General features: G+C 53.2%; 1 protein-coding gene across 1 annotated transcript; it reads right to left on the bottom strand.

The window, feature by feature from the left end:
• Positions 1 to 6,000: 6,000 nt before the first annotated feature.
• Positions 6,001 to 19,953, bottom strand: Ceacam16 (CEA cell adhesion molecule 16, tectorial membrane component). The gene is made up of 8 exons (XM_027430984.1): positions 19,913 to 19,953; positions 18,759 to 18,829; positions 13,874 to 14,169; positions 12,271 to 12,349; positions 11,447 to 11,791; positions 10,717 to 10,992; positions 8,345 to 8,623; positions 6,001 to 6,335 (listed from the first exon to the last, which is right to left on the bottom strand). The coding sequence occupies exons 1-8, from the start codon at positions 19,951 to 19,953 to the stop codon at positions 6,001 to 6,003; spliced, it is 1,722 nt and encodes a 573-aa protein (XP_027286785.1).
• Between the last annotated feature and the right edge of the window lie 848 nt (positions 19,954 to 20,801).

Below are 20,801 nucleotides of genomic sequence, written 5' to 3'. Positions count from 1 at the left end.
TTCTCTCCCCACATTGGCATAGAGTCCATCGAGAAAAAATGGGGTCAGGCTTCCTTCCTTTTCTTGGTCAGCCTCCACAGGCATCTGGGCCATTCTGTGTGTAGCCTGGAGGTCATTCCTTGTCTGGCCCTTCTGTGGCAGCTACTTCAGAAAAGGCATCTGGGGATGGGACTGAAAGAGGTAGAGGTGTCTTGGAGGTGATTTCCATCTCTCCTTCTGGGCTGGTGGAATCTGAGGGCCCCAAGGGCCACCTGGGCTTGGTGGCTTCGGTGGTAGTGGGGAACCAGTGACCTTTCTGGATAGAGGTCTCAGCCTGAGCCCCTGCTGTGTGATCCTACTCCTCTTTGGGCTGCAATCCAGACAATTGAGCCGCTCCCCCGCTCCCCCGCTCCCCGCGGCTCCCCGCTCCCCCCCACCTTGGTTTAGACAGATCTCACTGTGTAGCCCTGGCTGTCCTGGAACCCTCCTAAGTAGACCAGGCTGGCCTTGAACTCAGAGAGATCCACCTGCCTCTCCCTCCCAGGTTCTTGGATTAAAGGTGTGCGCCAATGTGCCCGGCCAAACACAGGGTCCCTCAGGCTGGCTTGGATCTTGATACATAGCTGCGGATGACCTTGAACCCCTGACCCTCCGTCCCCACCTCCAGTGTCACCTCACTTGGTTCATGCGGTTCTGGGGATCGACCCCAGGGCTTCATGTCTGCTAGGCTATCACCCCACCAACACGGTATATCTCCAGCTCCTCTTTCTGTTTCTCTGATACAGGTTCTTGCTATGTAGCTGTGGCTGACCTCAAACTCGGAGCAACCCCCCTGCCTCACATCTTGAGAGTTGAGATCACCCCATTCCATCTAGCTATGATGTCTGTATTTTTAAAGAATAATTTGCTTATTTTTATTTTATGTGCACTGGTGTTTTGCCTGCGTGTATGTCTGTGTGAGGGTGTCAGATCTTGGAGGTACGGTTGTGAGCTGCCATGTGGGTGCTGGGAATTGAACCCGGGTCTTCTGGATGAGCAGCCAGGGCTCTTAACCACTGAGCCATCTCTCCAGCCCCGATGTATGCATTTTAAATAAACATTTAGGAGCTTTGGGAAGCGGAGCCCCTTTTAAAGTGGAGCTTGGAGGGTGGAGTCAGAATCGTCATTGAAATCACAGGTCCCAGAAGCTGTTGGGAATAATACCGTGGTTCTAAGAGCTTTCACTGGCTTAGTTTGCTATTGTCTTGTAAGGCAGAATGAGTGATTTTCATGACAACTCTACTAAGTACTGCACAAAATGAGGCAGACCTATGCACGTGGGAAGATGCACCCAAGAAACACATTATTTTTGTTGTTGTTCCCCCCTCACACACACACAGGGGATGGAATCCAGGGACTTATCCTGGGCAAGAGCCACGCCCCCAGCCCCTCACTGGGGGACTCTAGACAGGGGCTCTACCACTGAGCCACACCCCCAGCCCCTCACTGGGGGATTCTAGACAGGGGCTCTACCACTGAGCCACGCCCCCAAGCAGCCCACCATTTCATTTGTTTTCCTTGAAGCAGGTTCTTACCATGTAGACCAAGATAGCATAAAACTTTTGACCCTACCACCTTAACTCCCAAGTTCTGGCATTTTGGGTCTTTTATGACACCTGGCCAGGCTACTTTTGTCCTTTTACCTCACCATTTCCTATAACATCTCTTATGTATAGCTGCTGTCAATTCTGTCTGTCACAAGTGAGGAAACCAAGGGTTGGAAGTATTGTAAACCTTGCTCCTGCTTTTGTAGTTCCCACAGCTGCCGGGAGAGGGCGAAGGTCAGTGTTTCCAGGTCCTCCTGAGGCAGCACAGAACCATAGAATGGAAAACAAACGTTGAAACTCTGCTCTGTTGGAGAAATGGGCTCTTTGTATTTCTTCATCTGTAAAATAGGCACCATCATAGCGCTTATCTCCTAAGGCTGAAGAAGCTACAAATGTACAAGAGGAAACTCCCCCCAACAACTATTGTCAATATGCTCATAACCCAGAATAAGGTGTTTGCCTTTAGCCACAGGCAGATGGAAAACAAACACATTTGTCTAAGGCTGAGGGTGTAGCTCCCAGTGTTAGAGTCCCTGCTTAGAATCCCCCAGTGAGGGGCTGGGGGCGTGGCTCAGTGGTAGAGCCCCTGCCTAGAATCCCCCAGTGAGGGGCTGGGGGTGTGGCTCAGTGGTGGAGCCCCTGCCTAGAATCCCCCAGTGAGGGGCTGGGGGTGTGGCTCAGTGGTAGAGCCCCTGCCTAGAATCCCCCAGTGAGGGGCTGGGGGTGTGGCTCAGTGGTAGAGCCCCTGCCTAGAACCCCCCAGTGAGGGGCTGGGGGTGTGGCTCAGTGGTAGAGAGCTTTCCTAGTCTTCACAAGATCTTAGGTTCATTCCTCAGCAGTGAAAAAAAAACAAAACTAACCATGTTATTCTCATTATTATTCTTTTTGAGGTTTGAAACCCAGAGCTAAGTTCCCCTCATCACAAAGCCTATCTCATGGTGTTTGTCGCTTCTTTCATGGACTGTAAATGAAGGACACTGTACTGGCTTGAGATGGCGTCTAGAGATGTCCAAAGGGTTGCAAGACTTGGTCATAGGGACACCTGAGCCTCCCTGTACCAAGAATACAGAATCTAGCTTGACCTAGAAACTTTAGAGGTCTCCCCCTCCCCCTCCCTCTCCTTTTCCCTCTCCCTCCCTCTCCCTTTCCTCCTGTTGGCCTAATTAAGCATCCACCTCTTATCCAGTTCCCAGTCCACACAGCCTCAGCTGGCATCCCTGGATCCCCAGGCTTTCTGGAACCGGGTGATTGGCCTTGCCTCTCACCCTCTTGGCTGTAGGTGAAAGAGGTCATTTTGTGCGGCTGGGGAGGAATTTTCAACCCAGCATAGCAGAGGCTGCCTGCTTCCCACCTGGGAATCATTCTTTCTGATCAATGATGACATCATTTGGAGGCATCAACGCACCCAAGGGAAAGACTGCATTTCCCAGAGTCCCTTGCAACCAGGAAGCAAGCCTACAGCTATCTGGGCCCTTGAAGTGACTTAGAAACTAGAAGCCCTAAGACGAAGTAAGAAGACAGACTTTTTAAAAATGTGTGAGATAAGTAATTCTATACCCATATAATCTACTCCTAAAATGTCAACCCTCTTTCTCTCTCTTGCCCTTTTTTAAATGTTTTGAGATATGGTCTCGTGAAAGCCAGGCTGGTCTTGGACCTCATTGTGTAGACTGGCCGTGCCTTGAACTCCTCATCCCCCTGCCTCCAGCTCTGCTGGCACCCTCACGATCGTTGCATTCTTGATTTAATGGCTGCGGTCTAGAAGGTGCTGGATAGTCCCTTGAGAAACACTGTCCTCTGAGGGGAAGTAGTCTTAACCTTAGAGCAGAGGTGAGGGCAGGAGGTTACCCGGGGGACGAGGGTCTTCCCCTACTCCACACTTTCTGACTCTTTGTACCCCGCCCCCATGTGAGCTGCAGACCCGTGTCAAAGCGCCAGACCCTGCATCGGAGCAGGGGTCGTGGGTCATCACCCCTAGGTGCACACGCGCCCATCCTGGGCATGCTCTGGTGTGGGAACTTTAGCAAGAGGCGCTAGCTGCACTTGACCCGGCTGGCGGCGGTGGAAGGAGAGGCTGACAACCACGTGCGTTCATCCGGAGGTTTATGGACTGGGCAGCTCTCCTGCAGCTGGGCGCTAAGTCTACAAGGAGGCAGGGTGGCAGGACCGCGGCCTGCATTCGCGCTGCGGGTGAGCCCTCCTGCATCCGCGCTGCGGGTGAGCCCTCCTGCATCCGCGCTGCAGGTGAGCCGTCCTGCATTCGCGCTGCGGGTGAGCCCTCCTGCATCCGCGCTGCGGGTGAGCCCTCCTGCATCCGCGCTGCGAGTGAGCCCTCCTGCATCCGCGCTGCAGGTGAGCCCTCCTGCATCCGCGCTGCAGGTGAGCGGTCCTGGGCTTGCGGATGGATGCGGGGAGATGCTGCGTGTTCCTCTCCGGGTCTCAGCGGCCTGCGCTGCGGCTGCTGCTGCTGCTGCTGCTGCTGCGGTGGAGACTACTCCAGGGCTGCGAGGGAGGACCGGGGCGGGGACAAGGAGGTTGTCAGTCAGCAGGAGGACCCGCCCGCGGCCCCGCCCACCGCGCCGCCCGCGGCCCCCACCCGCCCCGCTCAGCCTGTGCCACGGTCTGGGGTCTGGTGGTGCAGGAAGGTAGACTGGTCCTCCAGCTGGACTGTGACAAAGGAAGCTGCAAAGGAATTCCCGGGCTCGGGAGTGCGCCTGCGCGAACCCAGCCAGCCGGTGGTCCTGGCTCAGGACCTGGGTGTCTGAGTGTCTAGTCTGATGTGACAGGCAAGACTACAGACTGTTGATCTCCATCTGATGGGAGCACCTGCCCAGCGCACCTGCCCTAGTAATACGGCCTTGAAGATGTGTGGGAATTCCTAGTCTGATGGAGGAGACATGGCCTTTGTTTGTGAGAGCATGGTTCCTGACTGGCAACTCCTAGTCTGATGGAAGACACGGGGTCCCTGTCTCTGATGGAGGAGACGTGGCCCTGCTTCTGGGAGTTCCCAATCTGATGGAGGAAAAAAAAAAAGGTCCCTGGTTCTGATGGAGGAAATATGGCCTTTGCTTCTGGGAGCTCCCAGTCTGATGGAGGAGTCTTGGTTCCTGACTCTGGGAGCTCCCAGTCTGATGGAGGAGACATGGTTCCTGACTCTGGGAGCTCCCAGTCTGATGGAGGAGGCACTGTTCCTGACTCTGGGAGCTCCCAGTCTGATGGAGGAGGCATGGTTCCTGACTCTGGGAGCTCCCAGTCTGATGGAGGAGACTTGGTTCCTGACTCTGGGAGCTCTCTGATGGAGGAGGCATGGTTCCTGACTCTGGGAGCTCCCAGTCTGATGGAGGAGACATGGTTCCTGACTCTGGGAGCTCCCAGTCTGATGGAGGAGTCTTGGTTCCTGACTCTGGGAGGTCCCAGTCTGATGGAGGAGACATGGTTCCTGACTCTGGGAGCTCCCAGTCTGATGGAGGAGGCACTGTTCCTGACTCTGGGAGCTCCCAGTCTGATGGAGGAGGCATGGTTCCTGACTCTGGGAGCTCCCAGTCTGATGGAGGAGACTTGGTTCCTGACTCTGGGAGGTCCCAGTCTGATGGAGGAGACATGGTTCCTGACTCTGGGAGCTCCCAGTCTGATGGAGGAGGCACTGTTCCTGACTCTGGGAGCTCCCAGTCTGATGGAGGAGACATGGTTCCTGACTCTGGGAGCTCCCAGTCTGATGGAGGAGACTTGGTTCCTGACTCTGGGAGCTCCCAGTCTGATGGAGGAGGCATGGTTCCTGACTCTGGGAGCTCCCAGTCTGATGGAGGAGACATGGTTCCTGACTCTGGGAGGTCCCAGTCTGATGGAGGAGGCATGGTTCCTGACTCTGGGAGCTCCTAGTCTGATGGAGGAGACAGCTCTGAGTCTAAAGAAAGAGGCATGGTTCTCTACTGTGGGAGCCCCCAGCCTGGTGTGGGAGCAGCCTTTCCCAACAGAGAATCCTGTCTGATGGTGGAGACATACCTAGCAGCCTGGAACCTAGTGCAAGTCATGCATTTCAGGTTGGGGGGGTCTCTCCTGTCAGAAGGTGGAACCTTCTTGCCCTCATGTCCTATCTCATGGGGGTGGAAAATACCTGCATTCACCCCAACTCCCCAGTGTGTTGGAAGAGGCTGGATCCCCGAGGTTTAGTATCCACTCACCTGAGGAGAAAAGAACCCCACCCTCACACGACACCCCTGTTTACAGCCTTCCATCTGGCATATACCTTATATGAGCAAGGAGGCCTCTGTCTGATGGAGGCCTCTCTACCCTTGGTGTATGTCACTGTTTGAGAGACAAGTGACACATGGGGACACTCAGGTCAGATGGGAGAGGCACATGCCTATATCCCTCAGGCTTGTGAGGGAGGAGAAGGCCACCTTTGGGACTGTGTCCCCCCCCCCCCCCAAGCAGCTCACTCACGGGCCACCTGTAGCTCCACCTCCAGCGTGTCAGTCTTGCCCTGGAGTGTGACAGTCTTGAGTGTGTAGCGTCCAGCGTCTGTGAGATTCAGCTTTTGCACCATCAGTGAGCAATTGGCGAAGCCCACCTCCCGGCCAGTGTGTGCTGGGCCGGCGATCCAGTTCCCCGACGGCAGCTGGCTGAGCAGTCGGTTGGGCTCTGAGGCGGGTCCACGGTACCAGGCGTAGACTAGCAGGTCCTTGGGGTAACCCTGGACGGTCAGGGTCACGTCCTGGCCCTCCATTGGTTTAGTCGGTACAGGCACAATCATCATGGCCACAGCTGCGGCTGGAGAGAGAGCCACCACCACTGTCAGCCAGGCCTGCCCTGGGTGTGGAGTGGAGCCCTCCTCCTCCCTTGGCCAGCTCCTTTGGGGACAGTGCTCCCTCTGAGGTGCTGGATGGAGGCGACTTCTTGGGTGAGCATATAGACTTTCTTTCTCAGCGGTGTTTGCCAGGGGTACTTCTCCCCTCTCTAGATTTCAGCCTTGGGCGATGGAGCAGGTTGTCCCTCCTATAAACTGGGAGACCCCAGAGAGTCTGGCCATGTCTCCTCTGTCATGGTGGAAACTTCCAAACTCTAGGGACCATGCCTCCCCTGTCAGGTTGGGAAACCCAGAAAATGTGGCTATGTCTCCCCCATTGGATTTCTGTTCCCACAGTGTGTCTTTTCTGTGAGAGCAGCAGACCCAAGAATATGGGGGTGGCAACTCCTCCATCAGACTGGAAGACCCTAGAGGGAAGAAGCTGTGCATATCCTGTATTGCATTAAAAATTCTCACAAGGTGTGGATTGTGTCTCCTCCATCAGATTGGGAAATTCTAGATTTTTTTTTTTTAAATCAAGTTCAGGACCCTAGAAGCTGGGAAGCCTATTCCATTGGTTTAAGATTCCTTCCAAGGCGGGAGCCTCCGTCTCCTCCATCAGACCGAGAAATTGTGGGTTATCGGAGTAGAACATCTATCTAATCAAGTTAGAGACCTCTAGAGTTGGGAACGATCATCTCAATTGTATCAGAAAATTTCCATTGAAAGTGGGGGGTCATACTCCCCCATCAGATTTGCATTATTCCCAAAGTGGGACGACCTGTGTCTCCCCCATCAGACTAGGAATTTTAAAGTAAAGTAGTGCCATGTCTTCCAATGACCAGGCTATGCCTCCTCCCTTTGACTAGAGGGTTTTATGTCTCCTCCATCAGTGCCTGAGAGCCCAGGGAAAGTGAGGCATTGCCTCTTCTCTTTGGTTGGCAGCTTCCCTGATCCCTCTGAGATCAGAGAAAGACTGTGCCTCCTCCATCAGATCAGTTTGTTTCCTGGGTGGAGTGACAGTGTTGTGTCTCTGCTCTCTCTCTCTCTCCCAGCACCTGCCACAGGATCTCTGGCAGCCTGGGAGGAGACAGTTTTGGGGGTGTTACATTAGGTACACCTGGCACATACCTGCAGACCTTGGACACCCCCCACGTTGGCCCCGAGGTCATCTGGTCCACCCTGTCTCCAGCCAAGGACCCTCATGGGTAAAATGGGAGACACACTTACCACACTTACCTTTGGAGCTGCCATCTTTGCTCTGCGTGAAAGAGGGGTCCATCCCCACCCTTTGCATGAGACCTAGCCTGTTAGTGGAGGAAGAAGGGAGGGAGGAGGGGAAGGACGAGTCCCACTGTCCCCAAGGGACAATGGCCACTTGAGAAAAAACCCAGGTAGAATTAATAATGCCTTTTTTTTTTTTAAGACAAAGTCTCACATAGCCCAGGCTGACTTTGAACTGTCTGTGTAGCCAGTGATGGCCTCAAACTCTTGATCCTCCAGCCTTCACCTCGAAAACACTATGATTATAGATGTTCAAAGCCACCTGGATTTCTCCATTAGCCCATGGCTGCCTGTGGTTTTCCAGCTGTGGTGTGTGGGAGAGTGCACGGCTCAGGTCTGTGTGTCTTGGGTTGGGCAGGGCTCTTAGCAGCACTGGTACCATTTCTACCAACTGAGATGATTACTTGGAAGGACATGGACCCTGGTGTCCCACTCTGCCACCCCGAAAGAAGGGGACACGGGGCTCACTTGTCACTCAGTCTAACCTCAAGGTAGAGGATATGAGCCACCAAAGACTTTCTAGGTGACAGGATTTGCCTGTCTCTTTTTGCACCTAGACAAGAGGGGGGCAATCCGATATGCCTGCCACCTTGTCACAAGTGGCCAATGAATGTGCTGGGGATCCACTTATGCCCTGGGGAAACGGTGGCCAGTCAGCTGCGTGGGCCTCTGTAGAGAGCAGGTGGTCCTCAGGCTAGGGCCTACTCACCGGACAGCTTGACCACCACGGAGGCAGAGCCAGACAGCAGAGTCTTGGAGTTCTTAGCAATACATGTGTACGTGCCCTCGTGGGCCGCAGCCATGCTGGTGATGTTCAGGTGATCCTGGCCGTTCGGCAAGGCCTTCCCGTTGAAGGCCCACACGTACTCTGGCTCAGGGCAGGACCAGGACACACACCACAGGGTGAGGGATGTGTTGAAATCCACTTTAATGGTGCAGCCCGTTCGGGTGGTGGAATCTTGAAGGATAGCCACACGTTCAGGGCCGTCTATAGGGCAGGAGGGAGAGACACAGGAGGTCAGGGGTGCTGGCATGAGGCACGCACCCAAGGACTTCTTGTCTAGCAGGGTTGGGTCCCTGTGGCTGGTGGGGCTGAACACAGGGGAGAAAGAACTTGAGCCTTTCTTGATCAGTCGCGTCTCGGTCACTAACACTCTGTAATCTTGACACTCTCTAAGGCTCAGAACTCCGTGTTTTTTTGTTTTTGTTTTTATTTTCATCTGTTAAAAAGGAATGTGTGGAATTGGGTGGAGGTGACACTCGCCTTTAGTCCCAGTGGAGGGAGGTAGAGGCAGGCGGATCTCTGTGAGTTCAAGACCAGCCTGGTCTACAGAGCCAGTTATGCAGAGAAACCCTGTCTTGAAAAACAAGAAAAAAAAAAAAAAGAAAGAAAAAGAAAGAAAGCAAAGCAAAACAAAACAAAACAAAAAATCTATGTTTTAGAATTCTCAGACCCTAGAAATCCCTGTATCTAAGAGCAGTGGTTCTCAGCCTTCCTAATGCTGAGATCTTTAATACAGTTCCCGTCGGGCGTTGGTAGCGCAAGCCTTTAATCCCTGCACTCGGGAGGCAGAGGCAGGCGGATCTCAGTGAGTTCGAGACCAGCCTGGTCTACAAGAGCTAGTTCCAGGACAGCCTCCAAAGCCACAGAGAAAAACCCTGTCTCGAAAAACCAAAACAAACAAACAAACAAAAAAACAAAAACAAAAACAAAAAAGTTCCCATGTTGTGGTGACCCCAACCTAAGATTACTTTCATTGCTACTTTGTAACTGTAATTTTGCTACTGTTATAAATGATAATGTAAATAACTGTGCTTTCTGATGCTCTTAGGTGGCTCCTGTAGAAGGGTCGTTTGACCCAATAGGGTCTCGACCCACAAGTTGAGAACCAGGTTTATAACTTGGTTCTAGGATTCCGTTTCAGAGGGTGGTGTTTCTAGGCTTTGCCAGCTAGACTCTGGAGCCTCGACTCTGCTTCTAAAGTTTCTGGCATCTAGATTCCTCTGGTTGTAGACCTCCAGGACTCCAGCCTGTTTTTTGTTTGTTTGTTTTTTCAATTTTTTTAATCTAATAATTCTTTTTTGTTGTTGTTTAAGATTTTATTTATTTATCATGTATACAGTCTTCTGCCTGCATGTATGCCTGTGCGCCAGCAGAGGGCACCAGATCTCATTACAGATGGCTGTGAGCCACCAGGTAGTTGCCGGGAATTGAACTCAGGACCTCTGGAAGAACAGTCAGTGCTCTTAACCGCTGAGCCATCTCTCCAGCCCTGTTTGTTTGTTTTTAAAGCCAGAGTCTCATTATGTAGCTGGTCTTGAACTCATAGCTATCTCCTGCCTCTGCCTCCTGGACTGAAGCGCTGTTTCACCACCACCAAGCACCTCAGTGGTTCGTTTTCTCAGGATTCCATGCCACCCTGCTGCTGCCCCAGGGACTACTACGTGCTTCTGTGATGAGCTTTTGTGATGTCCCCTCTGAGCCCTGAGTCCTGGTGATGTCATCCCCTACCCTTTTGAATCCAAACATCCCTGGGGCCGTGTTATCATTTTATGTAGGGAGCTTTTTCTTTTTCCTCTTCTGACAAGGCCTCAAGTACACTCAACATGCAGCAGGTAAGGACCGGAACTCAGGATCCGGCCTCCACTTCCCCAAGGGCTAGGATCATAGATCTACACTAACGTGAGTAGTTTACAGTTCTCCAGCTGGAACCCAGGGCCTGGTGCACTCCACACAAGCATCCTGCCAGCTAGCTCAGCTGTATTCCTGATTCCCTGGCCACGCTTTTTTATTTTTATTTTTTTTAGGACACAAATCTTGTTACCTAACTGAGATGGTGACTTTCCCTCCCCTTCTGGAGACCTTGATACAGTAGGCGTATATTCATTCCTTCACTTGCCTACCCCGACCTGACATTATCAGCCTCAATCTGTACTTATGAAGGGGCCAGAAAGTATATTTTAAGAGGGACCCTTGCTCCTTCCTCAGCCTGCTTGCTGGGTGACTGTGGGGTTCTTCTCTCAGCCTCAGTTTCCCCCCACCCCTCCACCCCATCTGTGAGATATGGATACCGGACTCACAGTATACGGTCAGGTTCAGGGGCTCACTGCGGCTGACGCTGACTGGGTTCCACACCTCGCACTGGTAGGCGCCCGCCTCCTCCCTGCGGATGCCATGCCGGGTCAGCGTCCTGCCATCCGGGGACAGGCCCAAGCGCACAGGAACAGGTAGAGCGTCACCGTTGAAGAACCAGCGGACCTCAGCGGGGCTGGGGCTGCTGCACGCCAGACGAAGGGTGTCCCTGCGCTCCACCAGTGCGGTGTCGTTGGCCATCACCGTGGGAGGGGTCAGGATCTCTATGGGGGGGGAGCGAGAGACAGAGGGGGGAGGGGAGGGCCACCTCCTGTCCCCGGGGCAAGAAGCACCCCCAAGCTGTGTTTCTGTACCCCCAGCTACAGTGACAAAGAAGACAGATATCATCCTGGAAGCCAGAATGGAGAAGGTGAGCATTTTTAGCGTTATTTTAGGCGTCCCCCTCACACCCTGTTTGAAGGGGGCTGGCAAGATGGCTCGGTGGGTAAAAGCGCTTGCCACCAAAGCTGGCGACCTGAGTTTGATCCCTGGGTTCCACATGGTGGAAGGAAAGAACTGACTCTCCAAGGTTGTCCTCTGACCTACACACACACACACACACACACACACACACACTAAATGCAATTTTAAAGAATAATTTTTTTTTTGCTTCTGTCTTCAAAGGAGGGGTGAGGAAAAGGGTGGAAAGTCCCAGATGTGTTGCAAGGGGTGGCTCACCATAGACCTGCATGTGTCCGTAGCCCACCTCGGTCTGAAACTGCCTGTTAAGGGTCTGGATGATATAGGTGCCTGTGTGCCCAGGCAGGGCACCATGGATAGCAAGGCTGCCATCGGGGCGCACAGCTTCCCGCCCTGTGTGAGCCGGTCCGGGGGTCTCATCACCAGTGCTGACAATGTAACTGGCCACCAGGAAGGTCAGGCTGAGCGTAGGCCCTGCATACCAATTGTAGGCAAGCAGTTCCCCGGAAAGCCCATGGACCACCAGTGTGATATTGTCCCCCTCTGCAGGTTGGGCAGGCTCAGGGGTGATGGAGATCTCAGCTGCAGTGCCCAGCATCCAGACTGAGAAAGAAGAGACAGGGTAGGAGTGGCTTGTCACCTCATTTGACTGGAGTTGACAGGCTCAGAGGTGACACCCCCAGTGTCTACAAGATCAGACACAAATAAGATTTGTGCCTCCTATAGTCACACTTCCCCCTGGGATAAAACCCTGGACCTCCTCTATGCCCCTCACTGGGGGATTCTAGGCAGGGGCTCTACCACTGAGCCACGCCCCCAGCCCCTCACTGGGGGATTCTAGGCAGGGGCTCTACCACTGAGCCGCACCCCCAGCCCCTCACTGGGGGATTCTAGGCAAATACCCTGCTACTGACTCCCGGCTCCAACCTGTAGCTCTCTTGCCCTCAACATCTCAGCCACCTAATTTTGAGCAGGGAGTGGAGTCTGAACTTTCCTATGTGATGGAGAAGGCATGTCTGGAAGTCTTGATCTTCCGGCCTCAGTCTCCTAAGTGCTGGGGTTGCAGGCATGTACCAGCAAACCAGGCTCTAACACCTGAGCATTCATGGAGTCTGCCTGCACCAGTGGCTCTGCAGAGCGAAAAGGGATGCAGGAGGCTTCCTGTGAGAGGCACCAGGCTGAGACTCAAACAGGCCCCTCGGCTCATGTAGCCAGCTGAGTCTGTCCCCTGGGGCTAACATCAGGACTTGCCCAAGTCTTTCACCCAATCTGGGGACACTCCCTCTGCATGTACCAGGGCCGCCACATAGAGAGCAGGGATATGTAGAGTCCTCTCCATCCCTTTCTCCTTCCTTTCCTTTCCATCAGGCCTCAACTTGACATACAGCAGGGGATGGCCTTGAACTCCTCATCTCCCTGCCTTCACCTCCTGAGTGCTGGGACTCTGGACAGGTACCACACCCAGTTTATGCTGGGCTGGGGATCAAACCTAGCGCCTGACTAGAGTTAGGCAAGCCCTCTACCCTCTGGACCACACCCCAGCCTCCACCACCCCTTCTCCACAAACAGACAAGCCCCAACCAGTAGGGCTGGGCCCTGCTCCTTCCTTCTCATCTGTGCTTGGCTGGCAAGGTGGCTCTGGAGTTTCTCACAAAACCCACACTTGGAGGCCTGGCCTGGCTTGGTTTCCAGTCCCTTCCTCGTTGGAAGAAAGTGGATGGTTCTGGGCTTGGGGCAAAGCTCCGCCACGTTGTGTTGTGAGACCCTGGCTAGCAAGTCACCTCTTCGAGGCCTGGTTTTCCTCTCTAGGAAGTCCAGCCACAAGTGAGCATCCCTGGGGGCGGGGGGATGGTGGTGCTGGCAAGTGAAAAGGATTCAAAGTAGGTAAGCAATAGATGTAAATCAGCCCTGCCTTTAAAGGACCTTAGAGTGATCCTGTCAGCTAGGCCCATTCACAGCTAAGCAAACTGAGGCTGAGAGGGGAGCAGCAAAAACCAGGCACGGTGGTCACACTCAGGAAGCTGAGGCATGAGGACTGTCTCAAGTTTGAGGCCAGCCTGGGCTATATAGTCAGGCCCTGTCTCAACAACAACAAAAACCTCACTAGTGCAGGGCCTGGTGACACACACCTTTCATCTCAGCACTCGGGAGGCAGAGGCAGGCGGGTCTCTGTGAGTTCAAGGCCAGCCTGGTCTACATAGCAAGTTTAGGGCAACAGGGAGACCCTGTCTCAAAAACGAAAGACAATGTCAAGTTGCTGGGGCTCTAGCTCAGTTTGTAGAGGGTTTGCTTAGCCAGCTTGAAGTCCTGGGGTCAATCCCCAACACATAAACTTAGCCTGATGGCACATACCTGTAATCACAACACTAGGGAGGTGGAAGCAGGCAGATCAGAAGTTCAAGGTCATCTTCAACTACAAAGTAAGTTTGAGGCCAACCTGGGCTATAGGAGACCTTACCTCAAAAACACCTTAACCTTAAAAACCCAAACGATGAGAGTCTGGAAACCCTGCCACTAGTCAGCTTGCTTTGCTCTGGCTGTGGGACCTGGAGCCCCACTGCCGCCATCTCTCACTGGCAGTCTCCAGCCTGCCCTACAGGCCTCCCTCTCAAGAGCAAACTGCCCCAGAGTGAAGCAAAGTTGCTCTGCCTACACAGTGTGTGCTGGACTAGGGCTCACACCTACCCTCCCCTGGGCAGGAGTTCCTCTGTCTGTCTTTAGGCCCTTGGAGGTGCAGGGAGTGGGCTGAGGGGGACCCTTCTTGCTCACCACTGAGGAAGAGCCAGCTGCACCAGGCCAATGCCATCCTTCACCCCAGGTGGATGTCCGAGATGGTTGGTGGTGATGGCGTTCCTGTCTCACAGACCCTTCCTGGTAGAAGCTTGGCTCGGTCTGCCACTGGTCCTGGGATCGTTCGGCAATTTGGAACCGGGGCAGATCACCGGAATTTGGAGGGATCGAGTCACAGATGATCTGGGGCCCTGTTTGGGCATGGGGATGGGTGTGGCGAGCACCGGCCAGAGGCCATGACCTGGCCAGGCCTCCTGGGGCAGCTGCCTAATCCACTTTGTGCCAAAGGCCCAGATTTGGTACCCAAGAGGAGAACCAGGTCACCGGGGAGGGAGGAGGGACACAAGAAGATTCTGGGGCACCTTTTGACCACCATGGCTATGGCTTCACTGCTGCACAGTCCAGGGTCACGGAGGGGCCCAGGACAGAGCCTTCTGCTCCTCCAGCCTCGGTGGCTTTAGAAAGTGACCAGCGTCACCTCAGTGGATGGCACAACAACTCTGTGCATTGGGTGTCCTTAAGACTCTCATTTGCCTGGAAGGTAGAGCCAGGAGAAAATCCAAAGTTCAAAGCTATCCTCAGCTATGTAGTGATTAAGAGGGTAGCCCAGGCCACAACGAGACCCTGTCTCAAAAAAATCAAATGGGGGAAAAAAAGGACTTTTTTTTGAAACAGGGTTCCGTGTAGCCCAGGCTAGATTTGAATTTATTATGTAGTCAAGGGTGGCCTTGAACACCTGATCTTCCCACAGCTACATTGTGAGTGTTGGCACGATAGGAGTTTGCTACCATACCTGATTTATGGGGTGTGTGGGGTGGAGCCAAGCTCTGCGCTCCCCCTGCTCTTTTTCCTTTTCTTTTTCTCTCCTCTTCCTTTGTGTCTCCTCCCTTCCCCTCTTTGTTTTTACTGTTATTCTGTGAGTGGGTGGCTTGTGGTATCACACTTATGTGGACACCAGGGGACAACTTTGTGAGGTCTCCTCTGTTTCTATCACCTGTCTTCCGGGGATCAAACTCAGCTTGTCAGACTTGGCAGCAAGTGGGTTTACCCACCACGGAGCCACCTTGCTGGTATCCCCCACCCCCTTTTGGTTCTTTCTAGACAGGGTTTCTCTGCATAGCCCTAACTGTCCTGGAACTTGCTCTGTAGACCAGGGTGACCTCGAAGTCACAGAGAGCCACCTGCCTCTGCCTCCTGGGTGCCAGGATTAAAGAGGAGAGCCACCATGCCTGGCTTTATTTCTTAATTACATGTATGTGTTGTGTTTGTCTGTGTGAGTCTCTCTGCACATAAATGCAGGTGTCTGTGAAGGCCAGGGGTGTTGGAGCCCCTGGAGTTATGAGTTGTAACCTCCCAGGGTGGGTGCTGGGAAGTGAACTCGGGTGGTCTGAAAGAACAGCCCACCCACTTAACAGCTGGGCCCCTCTTTCTCTTACGGCACAGGTCTCACAGTACAGTTCAGGACGGTCCGTAACTCATTCAGTAGCTCAGACAAGCCTTGAACTCATGAGCCTCCTGCTTTAGACTCCTGAGGGCTGGGGTTACAGATGTGAACAACCATATCTGACTCAGATTTTATTTTCTCGTCTTTTTGTTGTTGTTGTTATTGATATTTCATGACAGGGTTTCTCTGTGTAGCCTTGGCTGTCCTGGAACTCACTCTGTAGACCAGGCTGGCTTGGAATTCATGGAAATCTGACTGCCTCTGCCTCCTGAGTGATGGGATTAAAGTTCTGCACCACTATACCCAGTTTTTTTTGTCTTTTTCATATTTTATTTATTTATTGTTGAGGGTAGGTCATGAGATGCTCCTGCCACAGCCAGCTTGTGAGGCCAGAGGATCACTTATTGGAGGAGTCAGTTTTCTCCTTTCATCCTGTGGGCTCCAGGAACGGAACTCAGGCCATCCTCAGGCTAGGTGGCAAGTGTCCTTACCACTGAGTCATCGAGGCCAGCCTGGTCCACGGAGTGAGTTCCAGGACACCCTCCAAAGCAATACAGAGAAACCCAGTCTCAAAAAACCAAAAACCAAAACAAAACTGTGTGTGTGCATAGCTCTTTTGTCTGCATGCATGTCTGTGCAGTGCCCATGGAAGCCAGAAGAGGGCAGCAGATCCCCCAGGACAGGAGTTACAGACATGTCAGTTGCTATGTGGGTGCTGGGAATTGAACCTGGGTCCTTTGGAAGAGCAGCCAGTGCTCCTAACCAGTGACCCATCCCTCCAGCATATTCATTTGTATATAATTTTCATAACAATCTAGAAGTGACTGGAGGCACAGTGGGTGGAGGATGTTTTAAACTCTCTGCCATTTATAGGAATGCCTCCAGCAACTGTAAATTTTAGTGTCTCTAGGGGCTCTTGGAGCCAGTGTCCCCTCCAAATAACGAGGGGGCTGTAACAGAAGCATGCAAATGACTGACATACAGTAAGTGTCCTGTAAGACATAAGTTCCTGGGGGCTGGAGACTCAGAGGTTAAGAGCACTGGCTGCTCTTCCAGAGGTCCAGAGTTCAATTCCCAGAAACCACACGGTGGCTCACAGCCATCTATAATGAGATCTGGTGCCCTCTTCTGGCCTGCAGGCATACACGCAGGCAGAACACTGTATACATAATAAAATAAATCTTAAAAAAAAGACATCAGCCGGGCGTTGGTGGCATTGCACACCTTTAATACCAACACTCGGGAGGCAGAGGCAGGCGGATCTCTGTGAGTTTGAGGCCAGCCTGGTCTCCAGAGCGAGTGCCAGGATAGGCTCCAAAGCTACAGAGAGAAACCCTGTCTCGAAAAACCAAAAAAAAAAAAAAAAAAAAAAAAAAGACATTAAAAAAAGACTTGAGTTCCTTTCTTCCACAAATCCTGAATGAGTGCCTACTGTTTGCCAAATGCTCAGATAAATCTCCGCCCTTGGTGAGGGTCCACGAGGCAAATGTAGAACGAGTCGGGGAATGTGGCTCGGTTGGTAGAGTGCCAGCATGAAGCCTTGGGTTCGATCCCCGGCACTGAATAACCCAGGTGTGGCGGAACACGCCTGCCATCCCAGCACTCAGGAGGCAGGAGGCAGGAGGGTCGAAAGTGTGAGGTCATCCTCAGCTGCCTAGTGAGTTCGGGGCCAGCCTGTCTCAGAACAACAGAAATGCTTAGAGTTGGATGGTGGACTCCAGTCACCTCTGCTCTGGGTTGTCTGATGCAGGAGGATCACTGTGAATGATCCAGGCCAGCCTAAGGTACATAGTGAGACCCTAGCTACAAAAACAAAAACAAAACCCCCTCACCTCACTGGGAAAGCAAATCCAAAAAGATGGGCTGCACCTTGCATGGAGGTGGAGAGACGAGGTCCAAAGCAGAAACCGTGGAGGTTTGGGCAGCATGTTTCAAGCGTGTTACAACATGTCACCTTGACGGCTGTGGGTGCCAGCTCCTCTGAGGCCCTGCAGCCTGCTTCTGGGCACGGGGCCATACCTGCATCTCTCCTGTCCTGGTTCTCTCCTGAGTATCCTGCTGTCCTGGGTTGCCCTCAACAAGGCGGGGCTGTATAGAGAGGGAGGAGGCCTGGGGAGGAGGGCAGGTTTCTTGCCCCCCTTCAGCTGTGACCTTATCTCACCCTGCTCTCTCTGTCTGGCCCTGCTTCCACCCTGTCACCACCGTACTGGGACTGAACCCCAATTGTTATTCAGAATGGTCCCCCAGTGTCCCAGGCGCCTGTCACCCACCTTGTCCTAAATTGACCTTTGTATCTTCCCAGACTAGCCCCTGTCGTTGCTCTTGTCTGGGAAGATGCTACTGTCCCCTGAGACTTGGAAGGAGGACCTGGGTCAGCACAGAGGCTGCCATGGCTCCCCAGTGTCCTCTGCAGAATACGGAACCCTCAAGGCGATGGCCCGTGAGACTCGGTGTGCCCATTGAACCAGCCTCATGGAACACTCCCCGACCCCCGGCTGCCATCGTTCTGCCCCGTCCCCCTCCCCCTCCCCCCACGAGCTTTCCCCCGTCTGTCATGGTCCTGTCCTGCCCCCCCCTTTCCTTTCTTCCTTGAACCCTCCGCCCTGGTTTTTGTCTCTTCCTTGCACTCTACAGATGGCATCGGAGCTTCCCAACTCTTGTATGTCTCCATCTCCCCCAAGCCCTCCCTGGATGACCCCTGCTTGCCCTCCTCAGAGTTGTGTCTCCCCCCACCCCCCTGCACTGTGTCCTGCTTCTGGAAGTTGACACCAGGTGTGACGCCAGCTGGGAGTCTCCAGGGAGGTCCAGGTTTCTGGGCAGAGTTACCTTTTGTCCCTAACCCTTGTCATGGTTTCTAGTCCTCAAGGTATCACATGAACCCCCTCTCTGTCTGCTGTCCTCCCTGCTCCCTCCTCCCTCCCTGGCATTCCTCTAATATGAAACTCTTTTTTTTTTTTTTTTTTTTGAGATGCTGTCTATGTAGCCCAGGGTGGCCTTGAACTCACTATGTAGCTGAGGCATGACCTTGACTTTGTCTCCTGAGTGCTGGGATTATAAGGTGGCTTTTACACTGGCCAAGCATTCCACCAGCGGAGCGACCCCAGCCCCTGTGGAAGCCCTTTGAGTCTAAACAAAAGCTGCCTTTGCTTGTTCGATTGCTGTGCCCAGGACTGAGGCCGCCCTGTGACCTGAGCTGGGGGCGGTCATGACCTCCACTCCCTCTGACTCTTCTGAGGTTAGAGCTGGCGCACCCGGGCCGCTTCAGGCTGAGCAGTAAGGTGCAGGGGGTAGAGGGGTACATTGGTCATTCTCCACATGACACATCGGAGCACCCACCGTATGCGAGCATTGCCCAGGACACTGCGGTCCCAGCCTCAAACAGAACAGCTTCGAGGTTCAGCTTCTGGCTGAAGAGTTGACACAAACAGATGTTATATTAGAAGGAGATTTTTCTTTCAAGTTTTGTTTTTGAAATAAAGCCTCCTGGAACCCACTGGGTACTGCAGGTTGCCCTTGATCTGCCTCCATCCACGTCTCTTCTTTAGATGGGGTCTCACTATGTAGCCAGGCTGTGTGGACCAGACAAGCTTGCAACTCACAGAAATCCACCTGCCTCTGCCTCTGGAGGTCTGGGATTAAAGACAAAAGATTTGCGCTGCCATGCCTGGCCCGTTTTCTTTTTGAGACAGGAGCTTGCTACACAGCCCAGGCCGGCCTTGAATGTAAGGCAGTCTTCCTGCCTCAGTTTCCAAAGGAGCTAGAACTACAGGTACAGCGGGGCCAATTATGGTGACAAGTTTACTGTCCCTTCTATCCAGCCCTCTGGCCCCGCCCCACCAAATCCGGTGAGATAAATGACGCACAGGACCACTGCCAGAGGATGCCGGAGCAGCCTGATGTAGGAGTACACACCTGTAATTTCAACACGAGGGGGGCTGAAGCAGGAGGATTGCTGCTAGTTCGAAGCCAGCCTGAGCCACACTGAAAGTTTCTGTTTCAACAACAACAACAAAACAAACAAAAAAACAATCAAATCTCAAAACCCAGAAACAGGGCCAGTGAGCTGGCTTCTTGGTTAGAGGCACTAGCCACCATCCCCCATGACCTCAGCGCTGCCATTGGCCCCACACAGCGAAAGGAGAGAACTGGCTCCTACGAGCTGCCCTTTGACCTCCACATCGGTGCCAAGACATGGGCAGAGGCACCCTCCCCTAAGAGATAAAATGTAACAAAAGTTTAAAAAGCAAAATCACCACCACCAAAACCAACAAAAACTTAATTCCTCAAACCCATATAAAAATAACAAGTACATTCAAACAGAGCAATCTCTCTCTCTCTCTCTCTCTCACTCTCTCTCTCTCTCTCTCTCTCTCTCTCTCTCTCTCTCTCTCCTCTCTCTCGCCTGTGGGAAGGGGGCATTTGAGGACACAGTTCTGTGACCTTGTTTTGTGTGGCTTCCCCCCCTCCTCTGGTCTCATCTACCACCTCACCAGTCCCCTGAGGAGATCACAGCTGAAAGTGGCCCAACCATCTCGCTCCTCCCCAAGACTCCGCCTACTACCAACTTATCAATACTTGTGGAAACTTTCTGTCTTGGGAAGCTCTATTGGGGGAACCTTGTCCCCCTGAAGCAACGGAAGAATCCCTTCCTCCTTTGCCTTGTGGTCTAGGGGAGCCAAGGACACAGGGTGGGGCCAAATTTGGTAAGCCCGACCTGTGGGTGTGTCTCCCAAAGACAGTCTGAAAGGCAAGATCCCACAGGTCCCAGGCTGGGCCAGGAAGGCTGTTAGACTTCTCAAAGGACCCCAAGTTCCCTTCTTTCCTCACCCTGCAAACAGCACCCAGCAGTCAGCCCTGGTGGCACAGGCCTGTCATCCCAGTTATTTGGGAGACTGGGGCAGAAAGACTGTATATTCCAGGCCAGCCTGGATGATTAAGTGAAACCCTTTCTCAAAGCAAAAAGTAAAAAGAGGCATGGGAAAATATCTCAGTGGTAGAGCCCCTGCCTAGAATCCCCCCGTGAGGGGCTGGGGGTGTGGCTCAGTGGTAGAGCCCCTGCCTAGGATCCCCCAGTGAGGGGCTGGGGGCGTGGCTCAGCGGTAGAGCCCCTGCCTAGAATCCCCCAGTGAGGGGCTGGCGGCGTGGCTCAGTGGTAGAGCCCTTGGTTAGCACATACTATTCTTAAATTCGATCCACATTAAAACACATACACACAGCCGGGCGGTGGTGGCGCATGCCTTTAATCCCAACACTTGAGAGGCAGAGGCAGGAGGATCTCTGTGAGTTCGAGACAACCCCGGTCTACAGAGTGAGTTCCAGGATAGGTTCCAAAGCCACAGGGAAACCCTGTGTTGAAAAACCAAAAAACCACAAAAAACA

The sequence above is a fragment of the Cricetulus griseus genome, chromosome 9 (assembly GCF_003668045.3).
Source record: "Cricetulus griseus strain 17A/GY chromosome 9, alternate assembly CriGri-PICRH-1.0, whole genome shotgun sequence".
In the NCBI taxonomy this organism is placed as follows: domain Eukaryota; kingdom Metazoa; phylum Chordata; class Mammalia; order Rodentia; family Cricetidae; genus Cricetulus; species Cricetulus griseus.
Note: the sequence above shows the minus strand (reverse complement) of the source record. Positions and strands in the feature narration are given on the sequence as shown.